The sequence below is a fragment of the Gossypium arboreum genome, chromosome 9, assembly GCF_025698485.1.
Source record: "Gossypium arboreum isolate Shixiya-1 chromosome 9, ASM2569848v2, whole genome shotgun sequence".
Lineage (NCBI taxonomy): Eukaryota > Viridiplantae > Streptophyta > Magnoliopsida > Malvales > Malvaceae > Gossypium > Gossypium arboreum.
The window spans coordinates 75,275,847-75,301,748 of record NC_069078.1 but is presented as its reverse complement, the minus strand read 5'-3'; the positions used below and the strand labels follow the sequence as shown (position 1 = coordinate 75,301,748).

The 25,902-nt window shown below is 33.9% G+C and overlaps 2 protein-coding genes across 10 annotated transcripts; one reads left to right on the top strand and one right to left on the bottom strand.

Moving 5' to 3' along the window:
• Positions 1-504: 504 nt before the first annotated feature.
• On the bottom strand, positions 505-2,569 carry LOC108454245 (zinc finger A20 and AN1 domain-containing stress-associated protein 8-like). 2 transcript variants are annotated; one of them, XM_017752636.2, is made up of 3 exons: positions 2,442-2,569; positions 2,125-2,176; positions 505-1,386 (listed from the first exon to the last, which is right to left on the bottom strand). In XM_017752636.2, the coding sequence occupies exon 3, from the start codon at positions 1,371-1,373 to the stop codon at positions 855-857; it is 519 nt and encodes a 172-aa protein (XP_017608125.1). In that variant the 5' UTR covers positions 1,374-1,386; positions 2,125-2,176; positions 2,442-2,569; the 3' UTR covers positions 505-854. The 2 variants fall into 2 exon arrangements, with proteins under 2 accessions (XP_017608125.1, XP_017608124.1); XM_017752635.2 differs by having other exon boundaries at positions 2,348-2,548.
• Positions 2,570-5,542: 2,973 nt separating this feature from the next.
• Positions 5,543-11,285, top strand: LOC108456955 (serine/threonine-protein kinase Nek6). 8 transcript variants are annotated; one of them, XM_053018859.1, is made up of 14 exons: positions 5,543-5,729; positions 6,503-6,624; positions 6,885-6,951; positions 7,767-7,832; positions 7,950-7,996; positions 8,504-8,549; positions 8,638-8,718; positions 8,801-8,843; positions 8,949-8,998; positions 9,219-9,300; positions 9,376-9,425; positions 9,546-9,619; positions 9,768-9,819; positions 9,901-11,285. In XM_053018859.1, exons 2-14 carry the CDS (start codon positions 6,509-6,511, stop codon positions 11,074-11,076), a joined length of 1,950 nt encoding a protein of 649 aa, XP_052874819.1. In that variant the 5' UTR covers positions 5,543-5,729; positions 6,503-6,508; the 3' UTR covers positions 11,077-11,285. The 8 variants fall into 8 exon arrangements, with proteins under 8 accessions (XP_052874819.1, XP_017611216.1, XP_052874820.1 ...); XM_017755727.2 differs by having other exon boundaries at positions 5,717-5,787; XM_053018860.1 differs by lacking the exon at positions 5,543-5,729 and adding an exon at positions 5,958-6,024.
• The last annotated feature ends 14,617 nt before the right edge of the window (positions 11,286-25,902 follow it).

Sequence of the window (25,902 nt, the reverse complement as noted above, 5' to 3'; positions counted from 1 at the left end):
GCAACCAAAGAGACAATGGAGCCCTAAATAGCTCGAAACAAACCAAGAGGCCCTTCTAGAGCTCCCCTAACTAAAGAAACCTCTCTACCAACCACCAACCCAAAGCAGCGAACCTTGAACGAACCACCAAAATCAGCCACTCACATCAATTCTCGAGATCTAGAGCACACTATCCATAGAGAAGCAACATGAGTCTAAATTTGCTCAAGCAAAACCCTTGATCACGAGGGGCTGCGGGGTGGGAGGGAGGGAGGATATTGTGAATATTGATAAAAAAGAAATATAGTTAGTGAATATTAAAATTCACTATACGACCTCATTTAAATAGCTCCTTTTAATATTTTCTTTCTTTTTGCAATTCAATCCCTCAGTTTTCTATCAAACATAGATCAACATGATATTAGTGATTGGACTAATTCATTTCGGTACCTTATTAACTTATGAAGGTAAAAAGAAAATGAAATGTTTGGCAAATTAAAAAAAAAAAATCTAAAATGGAAAGCATTTTCAAAGTAAAGTTTAGAAAAGGAGACTTAAGTAACAAAACACACTTCACATGATATAGCCGAGCTACTAGTATAAAGAAATGTGTATACCACAAAGAAGCATTACCATGGTGTTCAATCGTATCGTTGTCCATCAAACCAGAACATACAAAGTCTTACAAACATGAGCCATTGTAATGCCAACCGATTGACATGGAATATAAGACTTACACTGCAACCATGTCTTCCCTATCATGGGGAGACAAGCACCCAACTTATAAACCTTCACTACAATGGGCCCAATACACAAGGAATAGAGGGAGAATCATCATATTTGACTACACAAATCTTCACCTTCATCCAGGACTCTTAGATTTTATCCAGTTTCTCAGCTCTAACAACAGGGTTGGCTTTAGAAATAGCACTACGAGCAGCAGCCTGGTAATCGAAAGTGCACTCGTGTTTGTCTGAGTAACGATGAGCCGCACAGAAGAGGTTTCCACACCTGCAGTTAAATCCTGTCAAACCAACGCGCTTATGGCATGTTGAGCACCTATTAGGACCCTTTTTTGTCTCCAACTCACTGACGGTTGTTCCAGAAGGATCAATGGATGGCTCTGCTGACACAATCTTTGACTCAATATTTACAGGTTGTACATCCAAAGTAGCAGCCACAGCTGGTTCCTTACTGCTACCACTAGAGCAGCCATTAACAATGCTTCCAATGGATGCTGCTGCAAGTTGCACCTGTTCGTGCTTCAGAATCATTGCCTTGTGACACTTGGAGCACATATTCATGGTAGCCGCACTTCCAAAGAAGCCACAGTTGTTGACGCACAGGATGGGACCTTCTGGAGCTTGGCACCCAGTTTCATCATGAGACTCCATCTTCTCCGATCGCCTAAAGAAACTACCATACTATCAATAACCCAAAACGAAGGAGGCCCAAACAAATAAAAGATAAAAACTGGCAGGACCTCTACCAGTGATTTGGACTCCTTCATAACCAAAGTATTTTTCCTTAAAAGCAATCTTGAGAACTTATTAAACTAACTTTATTGAAGTCCAGATTATTAGATATAATACAAAAAATTTTCTTATATATTCCTTGGATGAGGTGAGCACTTTTATTCCACCTTACACTTAGGGTGATATCGGGTTTCTAGCATCTAGATTTCACCTTGGCACTTGTCAACATCGGCCAATACAAATAACAGGTACATATATCTAATATCACCACCATCCTTAAGTACATCAGTTTAGCATGATAAGATGGTGGTGTTGCTTGGTACACAGGCCTCCTATTGACTCCACAACCCACATGCCCAACGACACTGGATTAATCTTAATTCACACTAAAACTTCTTAACAAGCCAAAAGCAGCAGCACCCAAAATTCAGAATCATCCTTAAAATTTTTTAAACAAAAGAAAAATAATGCCTTCATAGTGTTTAACAAAGACCCTAAACACCCAAAAAGACTTTCATAGCACAAATCAAATTACAGACTAAATGAAAGTTAAGAAACCTATACTAACAAAATAGGAAGAAAATAATCGAAGAAATTAATTTCAAAATAGAGACAGAGAGAAAGAATAGGGAGAAAATCCTTTCTCAAGAAAACCCCCCTTAGCTCTTACCTGAAATTTTAATTTGGCCGATCTTGATGACAAAATCGAACCCCAGCAGTTCCTGTCTCATGCAAATTAAGTACACATATAAAATTCAAATTTAATAGAATACTTAATTAAGAAAAAAATATCCCCTTTCTTCATATCTAATTTCAACCAAAAAAGTATGAAAAAATTAATATATCATCAAAAGAGACAAAAACCGTAAGAAGCAAAACGCAGAGACAATTACCTAAACCGAAGAGATTAATGTAAACCGAGAAGAGAAGAGAAAAGAGAAAATTTTGGATGGTGTGATTTATTTTTTTGGGATTTAAAAAAATTACCGTTTTTCTTTTTCCTGTTATTTAAAAGACGACTACTTTTCCGCTGCGAAAGGAGCGGTTTCCACAGACTCGATAAAGCTTGATTCATTGCACTTGGGAAAGCTTATATTTAAGCTTCTACCATTCACAGTATGTTACGTGGCTAATGCTTATAGGTTTAGGAAGCAAGAGACGTAATGGAGTTTTTAAGATTACTTCGTCTGTTGGGCCTATCTTAGCCCAGATGGCAGATAGTTGTTGGGCCTATTTTTCGTTTAAGTCTCTTTTTTCACTTTTCTTCACATTATATCTCACTAGTGTTAATTCCCCGCGAATATATAGCATTTTAGAAAAAAAAATATTATGTAATATTAATTAACAATAAAAAATACTTTTTATATAAATTTATAATAAATATATAGCATTTTAGAAAAAAAACCACGAATATCCAAAATTCTCTTTTAAAACATTTTTCTTTCTCTCGCTTTTTGGTTAATTATGTCCCCGATCTCTGCACTCTTAAAATTTTAGTAATTCAATCTCTTTATTTGACTAACTAAAATTAAGAATCAATTGGTCTATGGTATTTAATATTCAAATATTTTATTTAGAAACAAAGTTCAATTGATAATGTATATTCAAATCCCATTTAACAATGTTATCAATTGAATTTTAATTTCTATCGAGAAACTAAATTCTTGAAATTAAAAATAAAGAGACTAAATTTTAAAAGTTGAAAAATATAAGGGTTAAGAGACAATTAGAACTTCCTACAAAATGAGAAAAAAAAAGGGTAAACTGTCACGAGATAAAACCCAATCTTCTACAGTACTAATTATGTAAGTTTTATTTTATTATATATAGTTTGTACATTTCCTATTTAATCTAAATATATACCTTCTTTTTTATGTTTAAATTGATTTTTTCAAGAATACTGCTTAAACAAAATTGAAATATTTCATTTTACCCAAATCACAATACTGATTAATAAAAACTTGACACACATGGGATGCCTCATACTTTTTAAATAAAATAAGAAAAAATGATAATTTAGGTATTGTTTTTAATAAATAAATAAATAACTTTAAATACTTGAGAGTAGAAAAATCGGTATAGTTTGTGTACCTATTTTCTATAAAAGTATTATCTATTCTATTTATTGAATATATTTGATTGAGTTGTTCTCATCGATTAATTGGATTCCAACTTAATTGAGAAATAATTAAAATATTTTATAATTTTTATTTACAAAATAAGTTATATTAAGAAGAATTTTTTTATATTTTTATTAAAAATTAATATCATATGCTTTTGGGATTTTTTGGTGAAAAAACTTAAAAGGACGAATCTAAATAGGACCAATTTAGCAATTTAAATTTAATTAAATTCGCATTACCTGCTGACATTGTTTTTAAGTGATTACATAATCTTATCATTATCTTTACTCAACTCAAAATTGAAATAAGTGAACATATATATATATATATATATATTAATTTGCATTGAAGTTTTACGTCCTTCATTGAATCGAAATTGAAATTTGATGCATAATTACATGAAATTGTTATTAAATTAATGATGGTGAGTGCAAGACTAGAATTGCTAACAGATGATGACAAATATTTTTCCTGAATGTTGAACAGTTAAAATTCATCACTGTCATTTTTTGATCTGGAGATTCAGTTTTAGGTTGATGGCGAGTTACTTACGTAGCATATATATATCAGTGCAGAAGTGAGGAGGAAAGACGGTTTTATTCCATGTTTTCGTCAGTGGTAATGCGGATTCTGAAACCCACTGTTAGAGAGGATAGTTGAAACCCCAAAGGCTCACAAGAAATCAAAACCATGACATTGGGTCTTACCTAGATTCTTTTCTAGGATTCTTTTTTTTTTATTATGTAAAAATTAAAGCATCTAAAGTTGCCATTGTTCTAATTACTTGAAACATGAAACTGTTTTAGATTTTTCTTTTTGTCTTGAATTATCCACTTTTTGATGAAATATTTTGGAAGCAATCATAAATATTATGCCTGCTTAGACTATAAAAACACAGCTCAGTTGTTAAGTAACCTAACTGCTATCCAAAAAGCCTATTCCCTACCATCAACATCAACATCATCATGTCCAATGACTGGTTGGGTGGTAATGCTTAATAAGTAGCAATTTGAAGAAAGCAAGTGGTTAGGAAATGTCTTTTTGCGGGATGATGCAGCTTGAGCTTATCAAACGGAAAGGATATGTTTATATCACCTTCAATTTTGCTTACCATGGTTTCATTCTGTTAATCTTAAAATACAACAAATTGTTAGAATATTGCGTCCAGACATGGGCACCATGATCTGCCTGCTGCCCAAGTTGAATAGGTTTTGAAAAAGGGCTTCAAAATTGGTCCAAACTTGGTTTAAAGGAGCATGGAATGGGGCTTATGGCAATGTTGATTGATGCATATAGTAAGAAAAAAGTTTTCTGAATGATAGCATAGGGTGCTTGGGAAAGTGCTTAGCTTAGAATGGCAAATATGCTTCATTGGAAGTAGCAGAGAGATGGGTCATTTTGTCTCCTCTTTCCCCAAAGATTTTGTAGGTTTCCAGGAGTGGATTAAGTGACCACTTTAGAGTCCTTTCATGCATCTCAAATTTAGGGTCCTAATCCCAAATTTTGCATTTGGTGCTCAATTTGGATCTCTGGACAGTATAGTGTTTGATCTCATTTGATCAAATGTTTATTATTCTATTGGAACTTTCAAGCATATATTTTTACCAGGACAAGATACCTTACTGTTTCTACAGAAAAGCTAAGTTAAGCATAGGCATTTGTTTATTTGGGTGTGTGCTGTCTCTTAAATGAAAGCAACAAAATAACTGCTCTGTAAGCTCCAAACAAGGAGAAGCTTTTACTAGATTGATGAATCCATTGGCACCCAAACTTTTTTGGCTTTTAATTTTTTTTTATTATGCTACCATCAAAAGATTCATAAACAAAATGATTACACCCCATTAGTGACTAATATTTCATATTGTTAAAGGTGCACATTATGAAAATCTTTTTAAAAGCATTTTTAAAAGAAAGTTTAAGCTAATCCATCAATGTACCTAAAGCCAACCAAACAAACCAAAAATCAAGTGGTGCATGTCACACATACACAAAAACCCAAAAAAACCCCACGGCATATTCAAAAATTCTAAATAGGATTTTGCTTCTTTTTTTTTTTTTTTGAATGGGGGAGTTTATATATTTTTTCTAAAGATAGTGACATCACAACTACAAGCTAGGATACATTCTTCTGGCTTTATTATTGTATGTATATGTAAGTGATCTCCCATGAATCTGCAAATGCAAGCAAAGGCTTTGCTTTTTTTACTTTGGTCTTTCCTGCACCTCACCCTGTCTATTTCAACTTATTATTCATTTTCTATGTTCTTTTGTTTTGGTTTACTTCTAATTAATTAACTTTCCAATTATGTTATTACAAGTATTATTTGGTTACCTGTATTAGCTGCTTGACTTTGTCCTTCCACTCTTTTTTTTTTGGGGGAGGGGGGGGGGTTCATTGTCCTTCCATCTCTTTAGGCTTTTCTTCCCCACTTATATTAATTAATTTGGTATGTTAGTCATCAACTATTAATTTCTTTTAATTATCTTGTAACTGTTGGATGTTGCTTTTACTTAAGTTTGTCCATCCACTTCTATCTTTTTCTCTTTCCCCTAATTTTCCACTGTAATATCATCATTGTCAAATTTAGCTTTACTTAACTTTCTATGTTTCTCTTTTACCTATAAGATCATCACATTTTTTCAGAGAGCTTCAATAATCATCAAAGGTTTAAGCTTTTTCAATAATTTGGCTCTGTATTTAACTTCTCACACCCTCAATTTTTGTCTTTTTTCTTCAAATATTCCTTCCTCTCCCTTCTTTGCGTTTGCATCAAATTTTGGAACTTGGGGGAGGGGGTTTCTTATTTTGGAACTTGGGGGAGGGGGTTTCTTTCTTATGAACTTGTTTTGGCTGAGATTCCTGAAATGGGTTTTTATTTTTGTTGATGAATAATAGATTGAATCTTTATGTTTGGTGTTTTCAAGGTCTCCATGGAGAGTGATAATGGTGATGGCAAGTCCAAAATGGACTATGAACTTATAGAACAGATTGGAAGAGGAGCTTTCGGAGCTGCTTATCTTGTTCTTCATAAACTTGAGAAAAAGAAGTAAGTATGTTCTTCTTATTCTCTTCCCTCTCCATAAACTCTGATATAATCAAAAGCTATAAATTTCATGTGATTGTTAATGTTTTGTTATATTAGTAATGAATTTCTGTGATTGGTTAAGCAACAAAGACTCTATTCTCAACATGTGGCCTTGAATTCATTAGTGTGGTAGCTGTCGGCACGGTTCTTGGTCCTTTAGCAATTATTGACTTTAGCCTATAACTTTGTATGATTTTCTTTAATTTTTTCTATTATGTTAGGTATGTGTTGAAGAAGATTCGCCTGGCCAAACAAACAGAGAAGTTCAAACGTACAGCTTACCAAGAGGTCACTTTCCTATAACCAAAATTCCATTTCCTGGTGCTTGCTTTAATAAATTTACATTTGAATTGTGACTTGTGAAAATTGCATAGTCAATTAGGATGTCTATGTTTTCTTCAATAATCAAACCTTTTATTTATGATGGCTGCTAGGTTTCACATCTTTTTCTACCCCCAGGGCTGCTTTTGCCTTTTTTGCCATTTTCCATCCTTCATTGCCTATCTGGAAGCTGTGATTTTTATTTATTTTTACTGCAGGCTATTCTTTTTTTTACTAAAACTATATAGATATATTTTGCATATTCTAGTGTTAGATGTAATATTTTTGGCATTTCTGGTAAAAAATAATGCTCGCATACATAGCCAGACCTGCTTACATCACACTTGAAAACTAAATACTTGGAAACAGTTTGAAAGGTTGTACATTATACTATTTATGTTACCTGGACTACTTATTTTTCCTAAAGTACTAATTTTCGATCGACAGATATTTAGTTGAGTATGAGGTATGATTCTCCAAATAGATGAAAAAGCTATTAAAAAAATGAGTATACCCGTGTTGGGCACATAGCCTTATCCAACATTCACCGCGAGTTCAGATAACATAGGCTGCTATGCATTTGTGCTATTTCATTGAGTGTCTTCTACGGTAATATCATATATATATAATTGATGGCAAATAAGATATAAAAGTTGTCTAGATAGTTTTTTCTTTGATACCTACCAAAATCTTCATATCTCAAACCAAGAATACATGATAATTCATCTATAGTCAATGCATGTTTGAGAATGTGTCTCATATGTGCTTTTGTTGTATTGCAGATGGAATTGATTGCAAAACTAAATAATCCGTATATTGTTGAGTACAAAGATGCTTGGGTTGATAAGGTGAAAGGGTTATGCCACTATTTTGGATTTACATTCGAGCTGCTGTGCAATATTATGAATTTAGGTTGTTAAGACCATGACTGACTCTTCAGTAATTTGTTACTTCATGCTTTGAAGGGAAACAGCATTTGCATTGTAACTAGCTACTGTGAAGGAGGGGACATGTAAGTTACCACAAAAAAAGTTGTTGATCTTTTTATTCTGATTACAATGAAATACTCAAGTTCGTTAATTGTCTTAAGCACATTCTGGGGAATTTTTACACTTATAGATTGTTTTAGAAAAGTTCTGATATGAGTAGAAAACCTTCCATAATTTCACGTAGCTAAAGTTAATTTATAGGATTTTATGGTCAGATTATATATGAAAGTAACATAATTTATCTTGCCTGATTGGTTAGAAGTTATAAAGAAAAACAACATATTCTTATCATCCACATTTTTATAATTTCAATGCAAACAGTCGAGGATGAAAAGAATAAATTTCTCACCAATAAAGTTAATGAGTGGGACTTTATGGTGAGCTATATTGTATGCATTACTAGTCATTAGCTTGAATTGGATTACAATGTAAAATAGTGATTTCTCGATAAAAGAAGATAGTAGATGCTTTCTGATTCTTAGGATGCATGAATGAGTAATTGGGGCACTTACAATTTTTGTTGGTATTAGGGCTGAGCTTATTAAGAAGGCCCGAGGTATGCACTTCCCCGAGGAGGTAATGCAATATTTTCGCAATTGAACTACTTATATGCACATGCTAAAGATGATATTTACCCTCTTGCTGTTCTCTTTTGGCTCCCTAGAAAATCTGCAAATGGATGACTCAATTACTGTTAGCCGTGGACTACCTACACTCGAACCGTGTTCTTCATAGGGATCTGAAAGTACTGCTTCTATCTTTGTCACTTTTGTGGAGAAAAGCTCTTAAATGAGGATGCTATGTTCTAACTTGTACTTTGATCTCAGTGTTCAAATATATTCCTTACAAAGGACAATGACATCCGGCTTGGTATGAAGGGAAAAGGATTATTGTAAAAGAACCCCTGTTCTTTGTCAGGTTTGTCTCCCTTTTTGATGTCGTCTAAGATATGTATGTCTTATATGGACTGTACAGGTGACTTTGGACTTGCGAAATTACTTAACACGGAAGACCTAGCTTCCTCGGTATGTTGTTGGTCTTATCTTTTATTTTATTAAGAAAAAAACTCGGACTGTCTTAGAATTCCTTCAATGCAACAGGCTTTTCTCTGCAAGTTCTTCTAATGTATCTTTGGTTGGAATAAAAACATTTTCTTGTTAATTACTTCTGGTTATGGAATTTGTCAAAACCAGTTTTTAAGGGATTTACTCGAATTCTTTTCTACACTTTGCATATTCTCAATAGGTTGTTGGCACACCCAACTATATGTGTCCAGAGCTGCTGGCAGATATACCTTATGGATATAAATCTGATATATGGTCACTTGGTAAGAAGTTCAAAGCATAATTCTGAGATGCACGCTATCCTTTTAACTAGTATTGATATAAACTTATTATTCCAGGTTGCTGTATGTTTGAGATTGCTGCACATCACCCAGCATTTCGAGCTCCTGTGAGTTTTTTTTAACATGAGCAATTTGACATTGCCTTAGTATCGTTTAACTACTATCAAGTTATCCTTAATCTTCTTTGCCATAAATTCTATCTTTAACTAAAGTCACAAACTCTACAGGATATGGCCGGACTCATTAACAAGATCAACAGATCCTCCATTTCTCCTCTCCCAATTTTGTATTCTTCCTCACTGTAAGCAACTTTTTCCAACTCATTATAAATATCATCTGTTTCTTGGTGACCAGTCTAATCCACTTAATTGTTCTCGTATGTATTTACTTAACATCGACAATGTTATTTCATTTCTTTTTGTAAACTCTTAAATGACTACATGTTTCAGGAAACAAATAATCAAGAGTATGCTAAGGAAGAACCCGGAACACAGACCAAATGTGAGTGCAATTCATCCTGTTTTTAGCTTTCTCATTTTAATCGCTAATATTGATAATGATCTGAGCATTGTGATATTTTAGGCTGCTGAACTCTTGAGGCACCCCCACTTGCAGCCGCATCTCCTTCGCTGCAGAAACCTATCTTCTGTCTATCTTCCTATCAAGCCCACGAACAGTCCAAAGGAGAAGACACCTAAAAAATCATTGTCCAGAAAACATGGCATTGGAAAAGATAGGGAGGTTAAAGATGTGGGGGTATCATATGGACAAGAAAATACACATACATTTCGGAGAATGGCTGATGTGCTCTTAAGCAGTTCTAGTTGCGAGCAGCCAGCATCCACAGCTAGTATGGAAGACAACCTTGTCACTAAGAGGGTAGATCCTACTAGCTGTGCTGTTGAAATGTTGAACTCTATTAGTGATTCCAAAGAAATGTCCACTGATTCTGAAGTAAGTGTTAGCAATGTCGACAAACAGGCTGAGTCTAACAGCATTCCTCAAAAGGATGCTCATGTGGTGTCAACTTCAGAGATGGCATTTGATTCTCATCGTGATGACCAAGAAGAGCCCACTTCTGAGCCCAGTCGAAAACTACCAGAAGCTGATATGATGACTGTAAGTAAAAAAGATGCGGAGACACTTTGTGACATGCAGGTTCTTGAAGCAGCAAAAGATGTTCTGGATCTGCCGGTTCTTGGTAGATCAGAGGATTCCAGTAAATTGACAATTTCCAGCATAAGCTATGATGATAAAAATGGGTTCCTGGATGATGGAAGTTCATCAACTGTTTATGAGACTGATGTAGAGCAAAGATGCTCTTCAAATAAAACCAGTAGTCCTAATGCAAAAACAGAAGGAGCTGACACGAGTTACTTGTCATCGGAAGGCAATGCTGCACCTCCGTGTAAAGATGAAGTAGGAGCAACATCAGAGACGAACACTTGCTCCATTCTAACAGAGAAAGATGGTGGCCGACCAGTTCAGTTGACAGCAAGTGATGTGTCACTGCTGAGTAGACTAACAGCGTTGAGTAGTGATGAAATTAAGAGTGCGTGGGAGAATCCAAGTCAGAAGAGAGCTGATGCATTGGAATCTCTGCTTGAGCTATGTGCCCGGCTTCTTAAGCAAGACAAAATAGATGAGCTTGCTGGTATTCTACGACCGTTTGGGGATGAAGTTGCCTCATCTAGAGAAACAGCAATTTGGTTGACAAAGAGCCTCATGTCTGCCCAAAATCTCAACGGAGGAACCTGATTCAAATGATGCAAGTGGCCTTAATTTATTCATTAATGTGTTTTTTTTTTTTTTCATTTTTGGTTACAAAATGTGTTGATGTGAAGCGTTTATTTTGAGTGATATGCTTTGCTTGAACAGAAGAAACTCTGGAAACAGAACATATATTGCAGCTTGTTAGACTAACGGGTGGTTTTGATGGAAATAATGACAGACGTACTTCTTGATAATTGTCAGTGTTCCATGTCGACTATGTTTTTTTTTTTTTTTGGTTACGATTAAGCTGCCTGTCAAATTTCCTTGATTGATATGAACACAGGAAGACCCAGTAGGAGTGTAGCAGCTTATGAAAATTGGAAAGCTCAAGGGTCCCATAAAAGATGCAAATTTCACAGCTCAAGAGTTCATATGGTAATTGGTCACATAGGAGTTCTAATGAAATACAACCAAAGGATGATCAGAATAAGACTTCTCCATGGCCAGCTATATAGTAGTAATTTAGGAATTAAGTATTTTTATTGTATTGTATACATTATTTCTTAATTCTTATGGGTGAGAATGTATTACTTTGGATGCTTCAAGTTTTCTATTGGTTAGCAATGGTTATAATTAGATTTTTACTAGATAAATATTAAGAGCATATTTTTAATTTAGATGTAAATTGTCTATAAATAGGTATGTTTGCCTCCCACTTCAATCACTTCAATGAAAAGTGTTAAGGCAAGATGTGGAGAATGAAGTTGAGTAGCACTCGGTAATGTTCATTGTAGACTGTCATTGAGGCAATTTATTAGTTGTCTTATTTGGTTTGACAATTTAATGAAGAAAATCTTTGGACCTGTTAATTTGTTGTTATATTGAATATGTTATGGTCTATCTATAAAAACCAATCATTGACTTTTGAATATTAGATTGGATTCGAGTATAGTATTGCTAATTTTGGAGAACATTTCTTTGATTGATTGTGCTTTAAATGTTTATGATGTAATAACTATTTGTAGGGAGTTACTTTGTATTCACCTAAATTCTATGTTAAAAAGTCAAAATAAATATATGATTTGAGGCTTGTCTAGGTTTTGTATGAGAGTTTATTAAGAGCATTTTAATTCGTTCACTGAAGAATTATTTTTGTGAAAAAGTGCAAAGCTGAATTGTAAACATTGTTGAGTGTTTATTGCTCAAGTTATCAGGGGAAGGATTTAGAGGGGAGTGTTCTAGTCTTTAGCTACAAATGTGAGATCTTTGTACTGAGGAAATGATTGAGTGTGAATCACTTGTTGTATTTGTGAACAAAGGTAGTGAAATTACTTATTGAGTTAGGCTCCAATTACATAAACAAATCATTGGTATTATTTAGTTTTGTTTGCATAGTTTTTCAAAATGTCAAGTCGTAGTTGCTGTTGCAATTTAACACTTCCCTTATTGTTTTCATATTAAGCAAACAAACAACTTCTCTTCTTATTTGCCATCGTGCAATTTCGTGAGATTTTGGAGTGATTCCATTCTTGTTGTTTTGGAGTTTTGTTTATTTTTTTTTTCAAGACATTTTTAGTAGTTATTCTACTAAGCGTTTTGTAGTGAGATTTTGCTTGATCATTAACTTTTTTTTTAATACAAGTTATCTAAGAGTTTCACTGAACTATTTCATCCTTAAATGATGGATAGTTTGAAAAGTTATTTAGGTAAATACTTGTTAACTCTGTTGTTAGCTTTAATTTTCAAATGTTTTTATATAACAAAATAATTATTAAAATCCCCTTGATCAAATTTGCAAAAATTAATTTGACCACGATTGAATTATTTTTAAGTGTCACAAAACTCAAAAACATGTCTCTGAATACCTTAGACAAATTACAAAAGTTTTTGAGTACTCACAAAACCTTTAAAGAGTGTTTCCAAGCTTATTCAAATAGTTTCCATGCTAAGTCTCGATACCTAGGACTGTAAGTCTCGAGAGTTGCAAGTCAATGGCTAAACTTCTATTTAAATGAGCCTGGTCTTGAGACCTGGCATCCAAGTCTTGAGATCGAAAAGTTAGTAGTCAAAGTCTCATTCAAGGGAGTAAGGTATCAAGACTTGTTCATTAAGTCTTAAGACATGTTCTAGATGTCTCAATACTAGCCTCCAAGTATTGATATTACCTTTAATGTGCAAAATAAATGCTCCCAAGTACCCCCAAATGATGACAAGAAACAAGCTTACAAAGTTTATTGAGAAAAAATACAAACCTTTTCATTGTCATACTCATTTTATTGTATAAACGCTTGTTGTAATGCCCTCAACCTGACCCGAATCGTCGGGTCCGAATTTTAGGTATTACTACTCACAATACTTAATAATTTAACAAAATAGATTACAATTTCTAATTGCTTTAAATATCTTATTTATTAATTTAAGTGAAAATCTTAACATCTAAAAACAAATGGGGTATTTAAAATAATTTATTACATCATTCTTGATACAAATCATTACAATATAGAAGTTTATTTTAAATTAGACGCATAGGGCTTAAGCTTAACTATGCCGATTTCCACTGAATTCATAATACTCCACTTCGTCGCCACCTTGGCGTACTCCGGACATCGTCCTTCCTAGTGTCACGGGGCTAGATCTTTCGTCTCGCGATCCATGCTGCCCTAGGCGATCTGTTCATCCAAACTTGTTTAAGTCAGCCTTTACTGAAATGAGGATTCCTTTAGAAGTCCTCCAAGGCACTAATTTGTATAGCAGAAGCGATTTATGCCAAAAGAAGCAACAAAAGAACAACAGAAAGAACGTAAACAAGATGTTTGAGTAAATGTTCTCAATGTTCTCTTATTCACAAAGAATAATGAAACAATAAATGGAGAGAGTACAAATGAGGGGCAGGCTTTCTATTTATAATTGAGCTCCCCCAAAACAGACGGTCAAGATACATTTACATCGACGAACAGGATTAACTATATCCCTTGATTTTAGGTATTTACAAGATATGCTTTATCAAATCTAATCTAATCTTTACAAGATATGATTCTATCAATATTTTAAGATTAGTTACCAAAATAGCTTAAGTTGACAAATTTTCCTTATCGGGTCAACCAGGGTCAACCAGGCTTCAATCTGACAGCTTCTCCAACAGCTTACCGAATTAGGCCAGTTCTTGCAGGCCAAATGATCCCTATCTACACAGTAGACCTCCATTAGATGGATTTGGTGCAATGGTCACGGGCTTTGAACTGCTACCCATGACATTCTCCCTTACCCATTCTCGCAACGCTCTCGTTGCGACTTTCAAATGACACTGACTTGATTTGCCTCGGTCTTGTCTCGACGCCTTAAGTTTTCCCTTTTTTCAGGACTTTTGCCTTGGCTTACTTCGCTTCTTAACTCGAACTGTCCTACTCGTTGTATTTACTCTGGTCAACTTTCCAACTTGTATCACTTCTTTTTCCTTGAAGTCTGATGCACCACCCACCTCTCCTATAGGTGGAACCCTTGTCGATGACTCGGCCAACTCTGACGCTTCACTCAAATTAAGCCTCAATGGTCCCAGCTTCACTATTTTCATCGTAACTTTTTCCCCTAAGTTCGATGAAAAACTCACCTCTTCCTTGGGTGGAAGCCCCTCCGATGACTCACCAAGCTCAGACGTTGTCTTTCCTTTGACTACGACTTATTTTGGGCAGTTTCGCAACTTATGTCAACCACGGCACAAGAAGCACTTTACTTACTTCTTTTTGCAACTCTTTGCCCTCTTAGCTTCGACTTTTCCCTTGTTCGAACCAAGCTTTTTGGGCTCATTGTCTGGTCCATCGCCCCTTTCGATGACAGACTTTTTCGAAAACTTCCACAACTTATTTGGACTGTGACATAAGAAGTACTCCACTGGCTTCTTCTCACTTTCGGCCTCATTGGCTTCAACATCCCTTGCGCTTGAACCAAGTGCCAAGGCCTTACCTTCCGCCTTCTCTTTAAGCACGAATTTTTTTGGACATTTCTTCAACATGTGTAGACCATCGCAGAGAAAGCATTTCAACTTGTCCCTTTTCTTGTTGGGTTTCTTCTTTTCAACTCGTGGTTTCTCATTAGTATTATTGTCGTCGTTGCCATTGCCATCAACAACATCTTTCTTGTGATCCTTTTTACATACGCCCCTTTCCTTGGACTTGGAAGACCCAAGCTTGTCTTTCCCTAGACCAAGCTTGACCATGGACTCCGCTACCGTCATGGCTTTCGACAGCTTTTGGACACCTCTTTGTTTTATCTTTTATTTGACCCATGGCTTCAATTCATTTTGAAAAGCAAGCAATGCTTCTTTCTCGGTCACCTTTGAAACTTGAAGCATTAGTTCTTGGAACTTCGAACATACTCCCCCACTGTGCCCCATTGCGTTATCCCTTGCAACTTTGCCCGAGCTTCTTCATCAATAAATTCTGGGTAAAACTATCCATTCAACTCACATAGGAACTTTTGTCACGTCCTAATCTCACCTTACTTTTTATCTGTGGTTCTGCCTCACCACCATAAAAGCACAATATCAATAAGAAACATTAAAACAGTGTTTACCTTAACCGCATCATCCAGATGCCTTTGACACAGAAGTAGTTTTCCATCCTCCACAAGAAATTATCCACATCGCATGCAAACTTTGTCCCTACAAACTCTTTTCGCTTTGGAACATCCTCGTAACTAAGTGCTGCATTTGACACTCCTTCCCTAACGACTACTCGACACAAGGCCAGCTTTACCTCGAGCTTCTCTATTCTTGTGCTCAAAGCCATCGTTGTGGCTATTATTTCCTCCTTCAAAACCATCACTATGGCCTCGAGAGCATCATTCCTCTCCGATAGCTTATCCTTGTGTGAATTAAACAACACGTTTACCTTATCCATGGTGGAATCAAGAGACATCTTTACATAGTCTCTGGACTGCTTCTTCCAGTTGTTTATGCGATCCTTGACCCAATCGAGTGACTCCTTTACATCCTCCATGGATCCCTCAAGTTTACCCACATGATCCTCTACTGTTGACAGCGTCTCCCTCAAAGACTTTTTGGTCCACATTTGTTTGAACTCTTCTTTCGACATCCCAATGGTGTCTTCGAACCAATAGTTCAGATACCATTTTTCACGAGACTAGATCTTTCGTCTCGCGATTCGTGCGGCCCTAAGCGATTCGTTTGTCCAAACTTGCCTAAATCAGCCTTTACTCAAGTGAGGATTCCTTTAGAAGTCCTCCGAGGCACCAATTTGCATAGCGGAAATGATTTATGCTAAAAGAAGCAACAAAAGAACGTACACAAGGTGTTTGAATAAATGCTCTCAATATTATTTTATTCACAAAGAATAATGAAACAATAAATAGAGTGAATACAAATGAGGAAGAGGCTTTCTATTTATAGTTGAGCTCCCCCAAAATTGATGGTCAAGATACATTTACATCGATAGATGAGATTAACTATATATATTGATTTTAGAGATTTACAAGATACGCCTTATCAAATCTAATATAATATTTACAATATATGCCTCTATCAATATTTTAAGATTAGTTACCAAAATAGCCTAAGTTGCTAAATCTTCATTATCGAGCCAACCAGGCTTCAATTTGACAGGCTTCTCCAATAGCTTACCAAATTGGACAGTTCTTGCGGGCCAAATGATCCTCATATACACAATATACCTTTATTGAATGCATTTAGTGTGATGGTCACGAGTTTTGAACTACGGCTCGTGATAATAGCGTAACCTTAACCCAAATACCTGAAAACAAATAACAAACCTTATAAGTACAAAAGTACTTAGTGATCTTTATTTCATTGAACTTTGACGGATATTTTACATTCTTTGATTAACATCTATGTGCCAACCAACCTTATGAACCACTTATATCGGGTAGATAACACTATAGTTTTGATACACACATACACGCCATATCATACTCTTAATATATCAATTCTTTCTTATCTGACTAATTGAAGATTCTTTCAGATTTTTCTAAATTCTCTTTGTCACATATGTACTTCTCAGTAGAACATACTTTTAGAATCCGTTTCACACAGACCATATATATCCTAATACTTGCACTTATCTCAAAACAGTTGTTCACAAACATTATCACGGACAGATACATTCACATTTGGCGGATACTTATAAAGATATGAGTACCATCAAACTATTAAACAAATCATACATAGATTCGGTACCACACAACTTATACTGATAATGTACTATGTAAAAACTTATTATCCGTAAGGTAGAAGCTTAGATGTCGCAGTTAAGGAATTTAATAAATTGACTAATAAGGTCAAAGTTGTTTTTGAACCTAAAGTGAATGTGGTTTATACTTCAATTAGTGACATTAATAATTTTGAGCATAATGATACTTTGTCATGTCCTAAAAATTGGGTTAGTATAAATCGGGTTAGTTAGACCAAGAGTGGTCAAGTCCTGTTTTTGAGTTAAGATTGTGAAAATTTTGACAAGTAATTTGATTTAGTGTAGTGGTTAAATGTTCTGATTGAGTGTATGAGGTATTGTGTTCGAATCCTTTCCCTTGAATTTTTGTTATTTTTGCTAACCCTTGTATTTAAACATCTGATTTATAAACTATTTTTGTCCAATTTGTTAGTAAGAATGACCTTGTTGGTTCAGTGGTAAGGTCTTAGCTTACTTAGAGGTACTGTGTTTGAATCATGTGTGTGCAAAGTGAAGTTTATTTTTGTTTCTTTATTACTTTTTCTTCTGTTGCAAGTGATAACTTTAGTTCTTTACTATTTCCTTTTCCTATTTTATTTAAGTGATTTCATATTCTTTTGTTAATGGTGTCATTGTTTCTCTTTTCTGTTTCAAGAAAGGCATGTGAGTACTTATTGTTTTGGTTTTTGATAGAAGAATAACGTGAAGTGTGCAACAATTCTCCAATGGTTTAATTATGATTTGGAACTGGTGGTGGTGCAAGGGTAAGTAATTATTCACTATGGTAGGGGTTGGTTTTTAGTAATTAGGTTCGTTTGAGGATGATTATGTCATATTAGTGAGTCAAATTTGGTAAAATCGTGCTAATTAGTCTGTTCTGAACAATGATTTTAGCTTTTAGAATTGTGAATGTTGAATCAGCATAAAAAACTGATCATGTGTGTGACTCTAATTTGTAAAAACAACAAATGGTAGAAAGCCAAAAAACTCACTGTTGACGTCACACGACCGTGTGTGTTACATAGGCTAAGTCAATTGGGTTGTGTGGACCATAAGACCCATTTTTTGGAAATTTTCACCTAGACCATTTGACTTTGAAATTTGTAATTAGGCCTTCTGTGAGGCCCGTTTGGCTTAAATAAGACTTGAAATGTGACATCTGTTGATATGTATTTGTATGTGATACAAATAAGGTATGTGAAAAATATGTACGATTTGTGTCCTGATAACTCCGAAAGCATGATTACGTATGAAAAGTATGCATGACATTTGTTCATGGAATACGTGTTAGTTTATTTATGCATGTGCATCGAGATGGGTTTGATATGTGATGGAGGAAGTGTCTTCTAGTAGTTTTAGAGGAAGTGTGTTCTAGTAGTTTTACTGCAATTTTGGCAGTTAAACCGCAATATTTGTCTGGCAGCTCAGCTGCACCTTTATAAGTGGCATACCACCACGACCCGGTGCAATTGGATGGACTCTTGTAGTCCTAATTGGTGTGATTAGTTGGACGGAGTTGGTGTGTAGCAGATGGAGGTAGGATCTGCGTCTGCACTTGTATCTGAATCTGTGTCTGCATTTGTATATGAATCTAAACATTTATTTGTATTTGGCTATGAAAATACATCTGATTTTGTATATGAGAATATGTTTGAATATGTATCTGAAAATCTGTCTATTTATTTATGTATATCGAATTTGTTGCTTGGGATGTGTTACACACTGAGCTCGTAAGCTCAATCTTTGTTTATTTTTTCCTTTTAGGTAATCAACAAGTTTATGACTGGACGGCGTGCGGGAGCTCAGATTGGCTTCTCACTTAAGATGGTTTGAATTATCATTAATTAAGTTTTTTTGACTTTTTGATTTTTGGAATATGTTTTCGGATTTAATTTTGGTTTTGGGTTTCGTTTATTAGCTTAAGTTTTTTGCATGTTTCCTGTTAAGTGGAAGGAATGTATGGTTTTGTAAAATTAAACAAAGTACGGATTTTCTGTTGCAAATTTGAAATAAGTTTTATGTAAGATAACAATAGAAGTTTTAGAATATGCACAGATAGTAAACATACGTTTTCTCAAATCTAATTCACAATTTTTGACTTTTGCTACTCCGGAATTTTCATTGCAAGAAACTAAGTAATCACTTAAGTGTTTTTTCTGTAAATAAATAAATAGTTTATAACAAATGTTTGCCTTAGAATGGAAATGATTTGTCAAAATTAATACTTTCAAAACACACTATTTTGAATTCAAATTCTGGGTTTAAAATAAGTGTTTCCGGACTTAAGTTCTTCTAAACATTTGTGAGAGTTTTGCCAAATTTCATACTTTCGAAAAGCATATTGAGTTTGATTAATTTTTTTTTAAAACAAGTTAATGTAATTCTTCAAAATCCAGTCATAACGTTTAGGTCGGGTTTAAAGTATTATATACTTACCAACAACAAGAATGCATTTCATAAGATATAGACAATGAAACCTATACTCTCATACTTATAACCCTAGGTGGAGGAATAACCAAACCTTAGTTAAGGAGGGATTCAAAGTTATAATTTTAGTTAATTGCTTTAAAACTTTTCAAATAATAAATTAATACAACGACAACGTTATAATTGGAGCCTTTTAAAAATTTATAATTCAAATTTACTCCAAAATAAATTTTAAGCTTCGTCCCTCAACATACAAAACTCTTTACTACATAGTATCGGTTGAAGTTCAAATAGAAGAAATGAAGAGAAAATGATTTTTGCTTCTAAAATTTTTGTGTTTTCCATTAAAATGTAAAATTAATTTTAAAATAATAAATTAAAATTTAAAATAGGTTTTTAATATAATAAAAATAAAGGATTTTAACAGTAACTTAATCCCTTGAGGAAATAGTTATAAAAGTTTTCATTGAAGAAGTCAAAGAAGTAATGCAAGGGGACATATTAACCTCTCTTGAATTAGTTAATAAATCAAAATCCACAACTAGGTTGCTTAAGCATAGCTACGGGTTGGTAGTTCGAAAATGTTTCATTTAGTTTTTTTCTTAAATTTTTTAAAATTTAAATTATTAAAGATAAAATTTTATTTTAATCTTTCTAAAATAATAAAATTTAATTTAATCATTTAAAAATTATAAAGATATAAACTATTTAAATAGTAAAATTATATTTTTATTATTATAAAATTAAAATTTAATTCGACTCTAAAAAAATTCTACCTTCACCAGGCAGAGCTGGGGGTTGGCATGGGCTTGGCCCCCTAAAATGTAAAATTATTATTTTGGCCTTTAAACTTTTTTTAAAAATTTTAAATTAGTAAAGATAAAATTACACTTTGGCTCCCCTAAAATTATAAAAATTCAATCTAATCCTTTACAAATTATAAAGATATAAACTATAAAAAATTAAAATTTCATCTAACCCTCTTAAAAAAAAATTTTAGCTTCGGCCCTCACCTTCACCCCTATTTAACCAGCTAATAATGTTTTAGCTTACTTTTGAACAGGAACATAAATATACAATAATAATAATAATAATAAATAATTTGACTAAAGATATTTTCTAATCTGTGTCACCGTAGATAGCTGCATTTCCTTAATTATAAACATATGCTTATAAAATCTGTGAAAAAATGAGTTGCTAATTTCATCATATTGTTAAAAGAATAAGAGAAGTAAAAAAAAAAAAATTTTCGTTGACAATTAGTGGATGGCCATGTTTCCTTTGAATAGTAGTTCATCAAGCTTGGGCAAGAAAAATGAAGAATAAATACTACATGGTCCACAAAAATTTACAGCTTTTCTAACTTGGAAGCAAAGCGGAGGGAACTCAACGTCTAATCTTCCCAACCCATTAATTGCTATTCAACAATGGCAGCTCACCTTCTTTTTTCTTGGGTACACACACACACACACACACACACACACACACCTAATTTCATAATTATTAACCCAATTAAAGCAAAGACATCACACCTTATTAATTATTTGCCAACAATTGTTAATCACTATTATCATTGGATGCCTGTGATTATTATGAATTGAAGGCACCATTATGAACACAACATGTTATATTGATGTGATCTAAAGGAAACTTAACTCACCTTTTCTCATTACTTTATTTAAGGATCTGTTTGTAGTATTTATTATTTAAAGTTTAATAATTATTTTTCACAAATTTTATCATTCTACAAGTACCGGATTTATTTTTAATATTTTTAATTATTATATAGGTTAAATAAAAATATTATAAACTAATTTCATAGTATTATCATAAAGTAGTTTACTATTATAGAAATATAAATATTAGATAAATGCTTAAATTTAAATTAAATATAGTTTTTTTTTCAAATTGATCACATGTAATTAAATGTTAATATAAAACTTATAAATAAAATTATTTAAAAGAAAAAGAAATTATATGCTTAAGTAATAGACAAAGTAGAGGTGACTCTACAAACCTAATTTTGTTCTTTCTTACAAATATTGAAGACTAAATAGAACTACACTCATTCTATTTGACATTAATTAAAATAGGATTTTTCATTATTTAAGTAGATGTAGTCTTATATTATTCAGTTTTTAACATTAGTAAATTTTTCTTCTCTTACTCATAATTTTTTTCCTAAAAGGTTTCCATATAAAAATATGTGTGTTTTATTTTTCCTTTTTCTTATTGTTGTCGTTTTACTACCATTATCGACGTCTATTATAACAATTATATCTATAAATTATTTAAAATATAAATTGAATGCTAAATTTTAAATAAGAAATAAAATTCAATCAAAACAAAAATAGAGTGACAAAATTCACTATTAATTTAAATTATAATGTAAATTTATTTTAATAATTAAGTACAAACACTGAAGCATAATATAGTGATAAATTTACACTTTAATTCTATGTTTAAGCCATCGAAATATCATTTACATGCAATTCTAAATTTGAAATCGACACAATGCAATTGATCTTTTAAATATAAAAGTGGAATTCAATTTAGCAAAACTTTATTTGATATTATTTTAATTTCCCATAAGTATGAAAAATATTGTCTTCAGAATCGATTAGATTTATTAGATTATACTGATCTGAAATGAAGAGCTGAACGGATGAATTATTTTAGCTATTTTTAAATTTTTATTCAATAAAATAAAAGAATATTAAATTAAAATTACTAATCTAATTGATCCGACCAGAAGGAAAAAAGAAATCCAAACACCTGAACTGTGGCCCACGTATCAAAGTGAAAGCTCAGCAGATTTTATCACCCCACGTCCTCGACAAATTTAGCTGGCTAACAGGGAATTCTTACCAGTAATAAAAGAAAAACCTATAGAAAAAAAGAGTGCCCAAGACACACACTACAATCCTGTATTCCTCTCCGTCAAGTCTAAAAAAGTTGAAGCAGAGAAGGGTCCAATATTAAAATGGATTAAGTTGAAGAGTCAAATGAAAGGTAATGTGGGTGTCCACAAACCGTAATCCAGAAGGCATGGAAATGGAAAATTGCTACTCTAATTAAGTTTTCACATCATAACCTTGAAAGCAAACCCAACTCACCTATAAATTCTAACATTGCACCATTCATACAACAAACAACCTTTCTATTCTCAATTTCCCCATCTCTCTCGTCTCTGGGTCTCGTAAGTGGGTGAATAGTGTTGTAATTAGTGCCAATGGCTCGGATTGGGACCTCTGCAGCTCACATTGTGTTGGCAATATTTGCTGTGGCCATGTTTGTTGTGTCCGGGACCATGGCACAGGATATTGCTCCTTCTCCTGCAATGGCTACCGGAGCAGGCTCTGCTTTGCCGGTTTCCGCTGTCTTCTTATGCTCTTCCATGTTGGTCTCTTTAATTGCTCTCTTGGTGCATTGAATTCAAAGCTTTTCAAGACTATATGACATTGGCTACCCTTAATTTCATTCTCACTGGTGATGAGGGGAGTAGCCTCTAATCTTCTTCGAGATAATATTTGGGTGTTATCAATTTTCAATTTCTCTATTCCTAAAGTTTTAGATATCTCTATATATGTCGTGTTACATTAGTGACATAAATTTGATTTTGTAATGTAATTGGTGTGATTTTCTTATATATCATAGATATATAAGGTTATTGATCCTATATCTTTTGTATTCATATTATCAAGTTTGCTTTGCTTTGCTTTTTGTAATAATAATATTTTTTTGGGTGGTTGAATAAGTTGGTTGAGATTAAAGGTGGTAATATTGTTACGCCATTGTTTAAGTTTTTTAAAAAAAGTAATATTAGAATTACAAGCTATATATACATTTGAATAAATTATAATTAGAATTAAATAATATAAAACACAATTAAATTAATAATGGGAATATATGGAACTAATATAGCTGTGGAGACAGCATATATAAGGTGGGATTTGAGCAAAAATAAATTTAGAGATAATTCACATACGATTTAAATAGGATAAGAATTGGTCACTTCAAGGGATCTCTCTCATTTCTTGGGAGCATCTCTCGTCTCTTTCTCTGTGTGGAGAGGTTCTTTCTCATTTTTATTGGAGAATTGGTTTTGAGTAAAAAATGTGGTTCAGAGTTTTTTTTTTCTTTTGGATTTCTCGATTTGTTTAAGTTTTTAAGTCTTTTGTAATAATAAAAGAGTCTGGTCTTTTGTTTTTGAGTCATAGGGCACCCTGTAGGTGTCGATTGAGTCTTGATTGAGTTATTGTTGTTGTTGTTTTAGGGCTTGCTTTGGCGTTTCTTCTTTTGTATGATTTGATTGTGGGGATTTCCATTAACATGGGATAAAATAGTGTCACTCTTTAATCTGATTGATTTCTTTGTATTGAACTGGGGGTTTATTATGATGGAAAAAGAGAGGGGCTTTGGTGATCTTGAGATACAGTTGGAATCAGCTAAAGGGGATCTGAATAAGGCTACTAGATTTGTACTGGTTGGGAAAATTCATGTGAATAAAACTCTTAATAGGAAAGGGTTAAAGGGGTTTTGTAGAGTATCTGGTCAAAGGCAGAACTAGAAGAGGTGCACGAGCTTGGAAGTAATATTTATACTCTTTCATTTGCTAATCTTAAGGTGATGGAGGCGATTTTGGAGAATGGCCCATGGATGGTGATGGGTTTTTGCTTGAACTTGAATAGGTGGGTAGTGGATCGAATGATCCAAAAGCTAGACTTTACTAAGGTGAGTATCTAGATCCAAATATCTAATTTACCCTTATAAATGATGACAATTAGGAATGTTGAATTGATAGGTAGTAGTTTAGGTAAGTTGATGAAGGTGGATGATAAAGTTTGGGAAAGGGGATAGAGTAGAAGTTATCTGAGGGTTAGAATTGAGATTGATTTAAAAAAACCTTTAGTCCCAAGATTTTGGGTAACAAAGGAAGGTAAGGACAATGTGTGGTTCGGGATAAAATATGATAAGATTGTGGATTTTTGTTTTGGATGTGGTAGGGTAGGTCACTTAGTAAGAACATGTAGATTTGAGAAGGTGGGGTGGGGTGGGGTGGGGTGATGAAGGTTAGGTTAGGAGGTATGGTGGATGGATGAAATCTGTAAGGGGTAGGGATAATATTGTGCTTGGGATAAAGGAGGGGAGGAATGTGGGGTTGGGTAAGAATTGTGGATAATGAAAGGGGAATAGGAGAGAAGGGTCTGAGCGAAATGTGCAAAGGGTGGGATACTGGAAGGAAAGGGTGAGAGTGAGGGAGAAAGGGAGATGGGTTCACGATGGGTAGGTTTGGAAGAATTGTGGAGGATATAGGTGGGAGTGGGGAAAGTAAGAAGGGGGAGGGCAAAAAGTGTGTGAAAGAAATGATAATAGATGTTGGAGTTGAGGGAATTAATAGGGAAGATAATTCTTTGCATAAGGGAAAGAAGGGTTGAGTGGGGAGGAGATTGAGGGTGTTGAATCTTATTTGTGTCTTGAAGAAAGGTTATTTGGTAAGATGGTTGGAAAAGATGGGGGAAAGGTAGTAAGAGCTAGATGGAGTCCTTATTTTGTTGAGCTTTCTTCTGATAAAGATGAGAAATGTGAGAAGGAAAGTGTGGAAATAAGTGTCCATAGGGATAAATAAATTGTTGTTGGTAAAGAGATTTTGGTTGAAAGGGTACAATGTATGTCTTTAAAAGAAGCTTAAAGGATAAAGATCAGGAAAATAATTGGGGAAGAAAGAAACATAAAATTGAGTGTTGGTTAATAAGGAAAAGTGGGAATAAGGAAGTAAAGGAGAATTCTATTAGTAGGAAGGAATATGGTGGTACTAGGGGGCTGCAGAGAAGAGGGAGGGTGAAGAAGTATAAAAAGATTGGAAGGCGTAAAAGGAAAATAGGGGGTGAGGGAAATACTAAGGTGGATTTTTTTAGAGTATTAGTTGAGGTCCCTATTCAAAGGTGGGTTGATGCTAAAGGTTACGATGGTTGTCCTACAACAGCCACCTAAGGGCCATGAGATTTTTATCTTGGAATTGTCAAGGAGTGGGTCTTCCTTAACAATTCAAACTTTGAAAGAGCTTTGAAGGAGTTATGACCTCATGTGTATCTTCTTGATGTAAACAAAAAATAGTAAAGATAAGTTAGAGGGTTTTAGAAGGAAGTACAAGATGAAGGGGGTTGTTTATGTGGATTCGAAAAGTTTAAGTGGGGGTTTGACAGTATGGTGGCAAGAGGAGTTAAAGTAGTTGTACTGGATA